At 40.7% G+C, this 12,139-nt stretch overlaps 1 protein-coding gene across 2 annotated transcripts; it reads right to left on the bottom strand.

Annotated features, from left to right (window-relative positions):
• Nucleotides 1-4,641: 4,641 nt before the first annotated feature.
• CALCB (calcitonin related polypeptide beta) lies at nt 4,642-11,797 on the bottom strand. 2 transcript variants are annotated; one of them, XM_060262816.1, is made up of 5 exons: nt 11,695-11,797; nt 10,118-10,213; nt 9,256-9,387; nt 6,392-6,576; nt 4,642-4,783 (listed from the first exon to the last, which is right to left on the bottom strand). In XM_060262816.1, exons 2-4 carry the CDS (start codon nt 10,201-10,203, stop codon nt 6,417-6,419), a joined length of 378 nt encoding a protein of 125 aa, XP_060118799.1. In that variant the 5' UTR covers nt 10,204-10,213; nt 11,695-11,797; the 3' UTR covers nt 4,642-4,783; nt 6,392-6,416. The 2 variants fall into 2 exon arrangements, with proteins under 2 accessions (XP_060118799.1, XP_060118798.1); XM_060262815.1 differs by lacking the exons at nt 4,642-4,783; nt 6,392-6,576 and adding an exon at nt 7,999-8,390 and having other exon boundaries at nt 11,695-11,784.
• Nucleotides 11,798-12,139: the final 342 nt, after the last annotated feature.

Raw genomic sequence — 12,139 nt, 5'->3', positions numbered from 1 at the left:
TGGTTGGGATTCATTCCAGGCTACACTCAGCAAGCTATTTGACAATCCCTAAGATTGTCACCCTCCAAAAGTTCCACCAGACCCTCAGGTCAGCTCTGATGCCTCCTTTAGGCATTTAAATAGACAGTATCCTAAAGTGATGAATACATCATCCCACAGGAGTCAACCACTCCCTCTGCTATTCCTGTCAGTAGACAGTGGAGACCTTCTTCTGCAAGAGAAGCAGGAAAGCTGAAGGCATACAATACACAGTAAGAGAGGTAAAAGAGAGGAAAAAGTTCATCTCATGTAGCCAGATCTAGTATGCCACATATGGTACATACTTCCATTTTTTTTGTCTGGACACCTCTTGAAACCCCTGTACCAGTTCTGGCCTGGCCTATGTGAATAACAAAAAGATGAACTAAATAAAAGATGCTCCCAGGTGACTTCAGTGGATACAAATTGATGCCTGGCTGTGTAAATGACACGCTGAAGTCTGACCAGGGAATGAGAAACTAGCATACTGGGGTGGAACCACAGAACAGCAGAGTCTATGCTTTCAATCTTTCTATGAATTTCAAGACAATGATCCTGGTTGCAGATCCCCATATTATGCAGGAATTGCTGATCTGATGGACTTTGATTTATTCAGGAACAGGATGCCTGTGATGTTGCACTTAAAAGTAAAGGGAGTCTCCTGGGCAAGCACCAGTCATTTCTGACTCTGAGGTGACATCGCATCACAACATTTTCATGGTAGACTTTTTACGGGATGGTTTGCCATTGCATTTCTCAGTCATCTACACTTTACCCCCAGTAAGCTGGGAACTCATTTTACCGACCTCAAAAGGATGGAAGGCTGAGTCAACCTTGAGCCGGCTACCAGCTTCTGCTGGGATTGAATTCAAGTCGTGAGCAAAGCTTGGACTGCATTATTGCAGCTTAACACTCTGCGCCACTTAGGACACTATTATCCTGACAAGCTCTTCTTCCATCCACCTATTTCTCTTTTCTGCATGTCGAAAGCAGCTATAGGCTAGCAAATAACAAGCTGCTGGAGACCCGATGTCATTAGGGGCAAAACCCAAGGTCGTTTTCGCACTCACCTTCCGCCGGCGCGACCCCCCTCTTCACCGCGCAGGATCTGTGCGGATTTCGCACTAAACGCTGCGGAGCAGCCAGAAAAGCTGGAAGCTCCCGGCGCAAAAGCCGCTCAAACTGAAACCGCCAAAAAGCAGTTTTGGAAGTATCTGGAGTACTTGCAAGCTTTGCTGTCTTCTACAGATTTGATTTCCAGATATTCTGTTGCTGAAGACAGATGCCTTACCCCACTTGGGGAAATTTTCTGTCTTTCTTCTCTCATCTATGAATCCACACAATTTTTTGGGTAAGACCTTGTTTCCAGACTTTCTTCCATCCACTCAATATACTTTGTCTGGGGATCAGTTGGCATCTCTGATTCATTTACATTCAAGTCTTCTCATGCACTACAATGTTGTTATTCCTGGACTGAAGGGTGCATCTATGTAAATAAATAACTTTATGTTCCACCCAAGATGATGTTTCTGGGATTCTTCCATACCTCTCAGCTGTAGCACAATATGCATCATAGTGTGTTCGTGGGGATACTATAACTGCCCTTATATTGCCAAAGTGAGAAGGATTGGTCTTGCAGCTCCCTTATCTGATAATATTGGATGTTTCCAATATGGCAGTTCAGTCTTTCACACACTTCAACCTTCTCATGGGACACTAGTATATCCAAGCCACCTTGTGAAAATCAACAGAATAATGAAGCCATGTGAGGCCCAGACCTGAATAGTCCAGGCTAGCCTGATCTTGTCATATCTCAGAAGATAAGCATGGTCAGCATTTGGATGGGAGCCCACATAAGAATATCAGGGACGTGATGCAGAGGCAGGCAATTACAAACCACCTCCAAATGCCTCTTGTCTTAAAAACCCCTTGGGGTCACCATAAGTCAGCTATGACTTGATGGCAAAAAAGAGAGGATTATTATGATTTTCACAGGGTTCAGTTTAGTTAGCAGATGAGGAATGGGAGAAATGGGTAGGTTGCCTTTCCAATATCATAATATTGCTTACTTGCTTTCTGGGGTATTTAGTATTCATTAAATCTGGAAGAGGCAGATACTATCTGACATACTTGAAAGATCCTAATTACAAAGGGGAACTGATCTTCCAAAGATTAGTTATAACACACAACTCAGGTAGGCAGCACCAGCAAAACAGCCATCTTTGAAGGGATAAAATGACAATGACTGGCGGGGGGAGAAGACATAAATTCAGTAAACATTTTTAAAATGATAAAAGAACTAAAACTGTCAACGTCTGGAGTTAATACATTGGCTCAGGCAGGAACAATGATTGTTCTAAGTATACTATATAACCCTTATGTAAGAACTGGTGCCTCAGTTTGCCTTTCTTTTTCTTCCCTCCCACTCTTCCTTTTCTATTGTGTCTTTTACTTTATAAGCTATTGTTAAAACTGTAAATTACCCTGGGTGCATTGGCAGAACAGGTAGTATGAAATATTAAATACATTAAAAACTAAGAATGGTAGGGGATTTCTCCTTTTCTAGTTCAAAATGTTTAGAATCAATGCATCAAACAAATGATAACTATCAGTTTATTGTGCCATAAATCAATAGTGTTGGATCCAGTCAGCTTTTTCACTTAATCTTGTTACTACAGCCTTTGTTCCTACAGCCTCCATTTCACATAGCTTTGGTCCTTGCTGGTCTCATAATTCCCAGGATAGTTTTCTGCATGGTCAAAAAGTATCCTTTATCTTGTTTTCACCAGTGGAAAAGCTGGTTGGATCCAACCCACGGTCTGGAAAGGCATTTGATGATACTATAACAAATACAGAGATAGTGGGTTGAGGGGGAACTAAATGCAGCAATCCTGAACCAAATTCCACTGCTGCTTCAGCACATTGTAAAATAGTTAGGTGGGACACTGAGCGCCATCCACTGACTGGAGAAATCTTGCTTCCTGGATTATTTCAAAGAAAAAAAACCCACTTTGGTATACCAGCTATTTCATGTTAGTAAACTAAAGGTAGTATACAATAAGGTTGTATACTGAAGCCACTTGAAGAGGTGGAATAATTTAGTCCAAGGGCAATGCCCAATGCTAAGTGATCCAATAACACACCAGGCAATTCAGGCAGTTATCTTTTTACCAAGAATAGAACATCTTTACTATGTAACCTTCTGAAGATAGCATTCACCTCAAGAGTAGACTAGTGATCTGAATGAATATCTAGCATGCACGAAAAAGACCAATTTTTTTGTCTAATTTTCATTTCATTTTCAAAGTCCTTAGGCTTTTCCCAGCTGTCAAGCTTTTTTCCCAGCTCTCAGACAAGGAAGCCTGGAACCTATAAAAATACTTGAGATGAATTTCTGATGTGACAAATGTCTCAAAGAAGTTTCATCCTGCATCTTAGTTCTTTACTGTGTTTTTATCTCATCAGGTTAATTTTTTATGCTCTACATTCCTAAATATGTTTGTCACAAACTGTGCTTAGTGCAATATGATTAACTCCATCTAAGTGTGCTTAGGACTGCAATCTTAATGCAAAACAGATAAAGATGCGTTTTCTCTGATGCTTCTTAAGCATGCATTTCTCCATCCCCATATTACACGCTTGCTATCAATGCCAAATGGAAAATTGGACTTGGATCCGCACTAAAGTTTCCAGGAGCACATCTGCCTGTGGAGCATGATTTCCCTATCTCATCCCTTGCAAGGAAGTGCTAAATACTCTTTGAGAGCAGAAAAAACACCCCCACTCTCAGAACAGGATTTTTCAGGAGCATTTCATGTTGCTGCAGGATTGTGGGGTGAGGGGGGGATCATGCTTATCAAGTGGAAGTCCTTATATCCATGAAAATGTTAGTCTAGATCCAAGCCATGGGGTTCTCCAGGTTAATATTATTGTGAAGGTTAGTTTGTATTACTGTAGCTGCAGCACATAGTGGCCCCAGTCATGATTGTGATTCCACTGACCTACCAGCACCCATGAAACAAAAAGTTGTCATTCCATATATAATTTTCTACAACATAATGATAATTTCTTGGTTCTAAACTTTTAAAGTATTGTTATCAATTAGTATTCTTCCGCATCAGTAATTGGATAGATCACCAAAGTGGCCTATTGCAATGGATCAAAACCATCTTGAATCTGCACCCAAGAGTTGTTTCTTGCTGGCTACTTCACAAAACTACGTAATAACTAACAATGAAAAAGTTTAAATGAAAGATAAGTTTCTCAATCCATGTGTATCTAAAATACTTTTTAATCTTGCATAAATTCACAAATGATACAATATTTAAGTATCTTTTTAAACATACTATACAACTGTCAGTTAAATGTTTTACATCAAGGCACAGCACACCATATCTTACAGATATGCCTTGATAGGCAGCAATTTAGTGTAATCCCCGAGATTTGGCAGTATTGCCAAGATAAATAGCATGGGTCATATTTCACAGATATGCTAGAAGATAAATAAATAAATAGACGCTGTCACATTTTATTTGAAATAGAACTGCATATAAAAAGAATATACAATAATTTAATTTTAATAATTATCTTGGAATATATATATATTATATATAACAGAAATGCTTTTGTTTTAAAATTAAATTAAACAATTCTTCAGTATTAGAAGGATGCAAAAATGAATCTTCTATTCAGCCAACTTGATTTATGGAAGAAAGTTGCTTTCAAGAGAAATTAAAAGGCGTTCACTGCTCAGTTTCATGGCAACCTGAAAGAAACCAAATCAGAGCTTTCAGTATTTGTCATCGGAAACTCTTCATTACTTGGTGATAAATATTGAAAGATAGGGCAAGATCATTCCACATGGCCCAGAGAAGCTCCTATGGGAAATAAGAATAACTGAGATTGCTATGTACAAAAGTAGGAAAGGGTATAGGGGCTAAAATGTGACACTAGACAAACCCTAAACAGAATTATAGCCTTCTAAACCTACTGAATTTAGTGGATTTAGAGTGGTGTCACTCTTGTTTAGGATTACAGTGCCAGTGTTTATCTTCAGATAATGAACATTTACTTTCTTGTGTATAAATCTGTTTTTAAATGCCTTTTTAGTACCATTGTAAAATGGGAGACTACAACCCTAAAGAGAGTTACTCCCTTCTAAAACTATTCATTTCAATTGGCTTAGACTGGAGTAACTCTGCACAGGCTTACACTGTAAAATCTCTTTAAGCATGATTCTTTGTTTAGCACTTAAATGAATAATGTCATTTATAATTAAATAATAATAAATGGCAGGAAATTAAAAAGTCAGGCAATTTATTATGTATCTAGCAAGATTATTTGCTTTTTTTTGTGCTTGAGCATATTGTCTTGTTGATAAGATCAAACTGAACAAAAGTGAATCAAATTGTTTTGACAAAGACATTGTGGGGGAAGCTGAGAATTATCTGGTTGGTTCTTGGAGTTCCTTCCTACCTCCTTCCCATCCCTGCTACAGCCTCATCAAGCACCAACTCTTCCAACAGAAGAGTATTCAAGATGATATCATTTGCCTAAAATGTTTCCTCTTGGGTAGCATAATATTTTTTTAGGAAATGGAAGCACCCTACAGTAAGCAACATTTCTTTGCATCAGCACCATCTTGTATATTATTTTTCCCCAGTGAAATAAAGAAAAGTCAACACAATGTGAGACGGAGAAGGAGTAGAGAAATATGCAAAAGTGAAGGGGGATTTTATCCTCCTCCTCCCAAACTAATCTTGGGTTCCAGTAGCAAAGCAAAGGTACAGTTGGAATCTTGCCTTCATGTACAGATACCATAAAAAAAAAACACTGCCCAACCCATGAAATTTCACATGCCATTCACTAGTCATGAAATGGCAGTAGAGGTTAAAATGTGAACAAGTCATGCTTATTACAAGGAATACCACAATTAGAAAATGAAATTGCCTGCATTACTTGTGAAGATGTACAAATGCTATAAGTCAATATGCAAAATTTCACTCTGTAACATTCAATAATTTCCCAATCTATAATTTTCAGTTCTTTATTTATAGACCACTCAGTTTGCACAACAAGATATAAAAATATTGAATTCAGCTATGCATATGCCAGAAAATAATAATGGTCACAGTTGCATTGTCTTCCAATTGTTTTATCAGTTAATAGCCATCCAATTTGCAAAAAAGAAAAAAAGTGCAGTTTGTTCATTGAAAGGAAAATGAAGTCCCTGAAGCCTATGAATTCATTGGAGGCTTTGTTTTTCAATTAAATAAGGTATAGATTTCATACTACATAAATCATCCAGCTATGGATTGAGATGTATCTAAATCAGTAGTGCTGATGCTGTGAACGAGGCTTATGATGTGGTTACCATATTCCAGGAGTCATTCAGCAGATTACATCTGAACATTTCTTCTTCGCCTGCCAAAAGTGTGTGCTCCCACGTTGGTAGGTACAAAGTCATTCTTGCCCACTCCTCCTGACCTACTCAGGAAGTCTGCCAAGCGATGGGTCACACAGGTTGCCGTCATACATGCCCTCTTCTGTGCTGTTATACTGCTTTTCCAAATAAACAAGTAAAAGTTATAGTCTCAAATACCAACTTTTGTTTCCAAAGCATTTTCTTTATAGATTATTATTGTACATAAACATGTTTAAAGGATTTCTATATTCACTTCTCTTGGTTTTGAAATCATAGTGGATTTCCATTACTTTAATAGCTGTGACATTTGCTTTATGCTTTCTTGCAAGTGTCTAGTAAACCACTCAACAAAGATTGTTTTATTCCAAAATATATTGAGGCCTCATTCTTCTATTTTTACAACAATGAACATTCTGTGAGCCTAATTAGTATCAGTGATAACAGTAGTTCAGCAATGAAAAAAAGAATTTTGCCTGCAGTCTGATTCAACTATATTGATTCTGAAGTAAATCACTTTGGTACTCCAAGTGAACATGGGTAAAATTTCAACTTTTGATCCTTGAGATCAGGCATTGATTTGACCTACCCAGATCTACTGATCAACAACTATTTAACTTCTGTGCTTAATGATGCAAACAATGAGTAAGAAAAAGACTTCAATAAGATTTTGTTTAAACTGTCATAAATAAATAGCAAGAGCTTGCTTCTTACACATGAAGCAGCCTTGGATACATCAGACCATGAATCAGACCATGGATACATCAAAGTCAATACTGTCTGCTAAGACTGGCAGCAGCTCTCTAAGATCTCAGGCAGAGGTCTTTCCCATCACCTACTACCCGATCCTTTAAACTGTAGATGCCAGGGATTGGAATGTCCATCAAGTGCTGCCACATGTAGGGAGGCTAAAAAAATATGCATATGTAAAAACTCCCATTCTAAGTTTCTCTGTATACTCCACATATTCAAGCAATTAAATACAAATTAGATAGGAATAAAATGTTGAAGTTCTTACCTGGACAAATTCCAGCACAATAACACATTTGTTACTAGGTACAAGTTCTATTATTGGCAAATTTGGTATTATATTTCATGATGTATAGTGACTGAACAGATGCAAAAAGGCATTAAACTCAATGGGAACTTTATCATTTACTTCCTTGAAGCACAGGTGATTGCCTTCATAGGCATACTGCACTGAGCAGACATTTACTGATTTAAAATATTTTATTTAATCAAACTTTCACATTATGTTACTTTTCTCCTGTGCTGAGAAATTGTTAAAGCTATACCTAGAACCCCTATAATGAAGAGACAAGTGATTAATTAAGAAATCATTCATAATTAGAAAATAGACATGATCCTTATAGAAAAATAGGTTTATTAAACAGCTGCATGGGCAGGCATGAAAGAAATATTTATTATTTTTACAATGAGTAGCCAGAAATCAGAAGGTTATTAGTTGTAAAATAAACATCTAAGAAAAATCAGTTGAAATCTCAAGGCAAAATGCTACTTATTCTAATTCATTGAATTTGGTATATATTTCTCCCCAACCCACCCCCCAGCCCCAACATGGTATATGTGTGTCCTGTTCCTTAACTTCCTAACTTGACGTTCCGCTCCAGCATTCTCTCTCCAAAACAGACCCAAAGGAACATAGCAAAGTTAGCAATCAAGGTTAGATCCACATGCATCAAGTTTTTAAAAGAAGGAAAAGAAAAGGAAGAGGAGAGGACATCAGCATATCTAGTTGTTTCCGAGGGCTTCCTCATAGTTTGCATAGCGTTCACTCTCCAGGTCATTCAGAACATTCCTTTTCTTGCCAGGAGTTCCAGCCCCGACGTCAGTGCGAGGGTAAGTTTGCAATTTGTGCAATTCTTGAGATAGTTTGCCCAAAACACAAGTACTCAGGTTGGCACAGCGTTTGGAAATGGGTCTATTCAAGCTGCAAAGGGGAAAAACATGCCAAACCAGTAACAGAAAACCATGCAAGGTCATGCCTTATCCCAGCCCTCCAGCCTTAACAAAAACACAACCAGATACAACATTTTATAAGTAGGCCAATAAAACAATCCCTCTGCAATTCCCGCGAGTTACCATGCAATCGGTCAACCAGAAGGGAAATGGAGAGAAGGGCGTGAATTGCCTCCAGTCGTTCAAGCAGGTGGATTAGTTTTTTTTGGGGGGGGGCGGTATGTTTGGATGCTGGCGGGAGAAAGGGAGGGGCAATTCATATCCTCTGGCATGCTGCTGAGTCTCATTCATCATCATGCTTTGCGAAGGAGAGTTCATTGCGCGAGTGCAAGTGCAATTGCAAGCCCCGGCCTCGAAAGGGAAGGGGGCGCTGCGTGCATTGAAAGGCTGGCCCTTGTCACCCAATCGCTTCCATCATGTCTCCCAAAGGCATGCACTATCGTGACAGGGGAAACCGAATGGCTCTGTTACGTTTCTATTGGTGGAGGGGGAAAAGTCAAAACGTACCTCTTGCTGTCCCACTTTACTATAACCCCCTCTCTCTCTCTTTCAACTTCACATCCTTGTTTGTTTTAAGAAAAAGTAACTCGTGTGTAAGTTACTAGCGGAAATAAATAAATAAGCAAACCAACCCCGAACCACCAGGTACACGAGGGACTGTTAAATGGCCCCAACTTGGCCCAGTCCCCACGATGGCCGCAAGACCAAGGGCCGGGAAGACCATCCCGGCGAGTGCGAGAGCTCCTTCGACACGCCTCGGCTCCGGGCAGCTGCTGTGCCGAGCAGATCCCACGCCCGGTCCTTCCCCGCCACGACCAGTCCGGCGTCCTCCTTACCTGTTCCCTTCGCTCGCCTGCTCCAGCTCTTCCGCCGTCATCTGGACGTATTCTTTCACCAGCGCGTTTAATAACCTCCGAGCTTCGTAATCGCCCAGCGTCCCTCGGTCCGTCACAGACTCTAAGCCGGGTCTAGGTGGGGACAGCGTGAAGGAAAACGTCACTGCTTAAAGGCGCGGGTGGGAGAAAGCACCGGCCCTTCCGCTTGCCGGGGTAACGTCGCACTTGTGGGACTTGTTCTGACGGTCCTGCCATACGCCCACCCACGCGTATGAGTTAATCCGGAGTAACGACGACCCCACTTTTTCCATTCATTACATTTATGCACTAAATCCTCCGGTTTTCGCCCTCCACTGGAAGGTCGGGAAGGAGAGCGGAGGAACTCCACTCCTCCCCCCCCCCACCCCGTTGCATCGTAACTACCTGTCTCTGCGTAGGACAGAAATAGCTAAACGGTGTTAACAAGTCTGTATCGTGAACAAAGCAGGATTCAAGTGCACCTTTAAGACCAATCAAGTTTTATTCAGAACGTAAGCTTTCGTGTGCTCTCTGAGCGCACTTCATCAGACGAGGGGATCAGGTATTGTGGATCTTAAAGGTGCCACGACTCCTGCTTTGTTCAACTACTTCAGATCAACACGGCTGCCCACTTGGATCCAGTCCGTATCATATTCTCTTGCTTATATCTTTGTACATTTCCCTCTGCTGGGAGCATAAACAGCTTCGAAACAAAAGCAGAACCCTGGTTCCGATCAAAGGCCCTAGTATCTCTGGTGTGTATCACTGTCTCATTTTCCAAATGTCTGGATATTGCCACGGATTCGTGTCAAATAGTATCCGTCGACAGCCTCCTGTCTCTTACCTGAGTGGGACTGCCTGGTAGTTATCCATCTGGCAAGCCACCAAGGCATAGACAGCGAGAAAAGAGGAAATCTTCAGCATGACCATAGTGTTCTCTCTGCAAGAAAGGCCCGCGTTAAAGTGTGGCCATTTTCCACGCTGTAGTCCGCAACTCTACCTGAGCCGCAACTAACGCTTGCCCAACCCTAGGAAATGAGCCCTTTTGGACACCATGAGGCTTACTTCGGAGGCTGCGAAGGATGTTATCTTTCCCTAGACACAAAAATGGCATAAGGTCTCTGGAGCGTACAGTAAATTGCCCTTTCTGTTAGACAGTGGTCTTGTTACCGAAATAGTCACATCACCAGTTTCTAGATTTGGAGCTGCCCCGGAGTTAATGTCTGGCTGTGAGACTGAAGGCATTCAAAATTATTTAGTCAACAGATGAGAATAAGTGATCGAATTCATCGGGAACAATAGATCGCTTCAGGAACAATGGATCTCAAAGAAAACGGTTAAAGGTGGCAAGAGATATTTAACTTCTAAACGTAAACGTCAAATACATAGGACAATGGTATATTTCGTTTTAAATGGAAAAGAAGGCTGTCGGGAGAAGGAACCATAATCCTTCAGAACATGGAGTTGAAGTAAATGATCATTAACTGTGCCCACTTCAAACCTTACCGAGCAAACCCATGGTATCAAGTGGGAATAATTTTCATTTCTATAAAAATATCAATGCTTTACAAAGTCATCATGCATATAAAACAATAGCCCTTGCCCCTCGAATCAAGAGAGTTAAAGGTTTTCTCAAACCAAGTTCTTAAAACCTACCTTTAAAAAAAACCGGTGCCCTGTGGCATCTCAAAGGCACCTACTATACAGAACTATGGGCTTGCTTACTGTTCTCAAGACAGTGTTATCGAATCATCCATTATCAGGATTGGCTCTTTTGTCTTAGACGCGTTTCATAAAACAGTGCGTCCCCACAAGCACACACGCAGACCTACGTGCACTAATATGTGTAGGAGAGAGTGAAACACCTGATGTTCCCTTCATGAGTCTGATGAAGCAGGCTGATGCCCCAAGCTGCAATAGTCTGAGGTGTCCCCACCAGACTCTTCGTTGCCACTGCTGCAACCAACTTACACAGGCTGCTCCATGGAAGATTCGCTAGCCTGGGTGACTGTAAGGAGCACTGATGGAAAGTACTGTACGCTTTACATTATTCTTATTGTCTAGATCTGTTAAGAAAAATGGGGAGTGTGCCCAAACTGAAATGTTCTGTAAGAATGAGAGAGCCATTTCCCATACTAAAAATACAACATTCCAATCTTTTACACTATTTGAAGCCTATAGTCTGTTATCATTTAGGCATTTTCCCAAAGCAAATGCAATAACTGTCAAGCTGTACTCTCCCCAAGTATTTAAAAATATCCATTCTGCCCCATAATTCCACATTCCAAGAACTAGCATCAACAGGACATCCCTAAAATGTAGTCTGATAACTCAGCATACCCACAAGGGTCTTGCAAGCTATCCGCCGGCAAGAGGACTTCGCACCCGTTAATCAATTAATACGAGAAAGAAAAGGCTTACCTTGGGGTGCAAAGTGTCTTCAGGAAGAATAAAGAGGGTTCTTCACTGTGCGATTCTAGATCGTGATGCTCTTCAGTGCCTAACTACCCCCTTTTATATCTACCGCCAGGGTAAAAGTGTGTAGGCGTCCTACGAACACTTGCCAGCCAATCGCAGTCTCCGTTATCACTACAGGACCAATCCACGACTGACCACGAAATCCAGGCTCCTGAATTACGTCATCCTTCAGTCACTGAGTATTCCATTCACAAAAATTGCCAGTCATTTGGCCACATCTGATAGGTTTATTTGCATTGAGGTCATTGAACAAAAAAAAAAATGGCCAGGAGGGAGGGGGACGTATCAGACGATTAATGAAATGTAAGGGAAATCGTCTCGAGTCATTAATAATATCTAGGCCATCCCATATCCTCATCCTCACAAGAGCTGCCCTATCTTTTAAATG

The sequence above is a fragment of the Heteronotia binoei genome, chromosome 21, assembly GCF_032191835.1.
Source record: "Heteronotia binoei isolate CCM8104 ecotype False Entrance Well chromosome 21, APGP_CSIRO_Hbin_v1, whole genome shotgun sequence".
Classification (NCBI taxonomy): Eukaryota; Metazoa; Chordata; class Lepidosauria; order Squamata; family Gekkonidae; genus Heteronotia; species Heteronotia binoei.
Note: the sequence above shows the minus strand (reverse complement) of the source record. Positions and strands in the feature narration are given on the sequence as shown.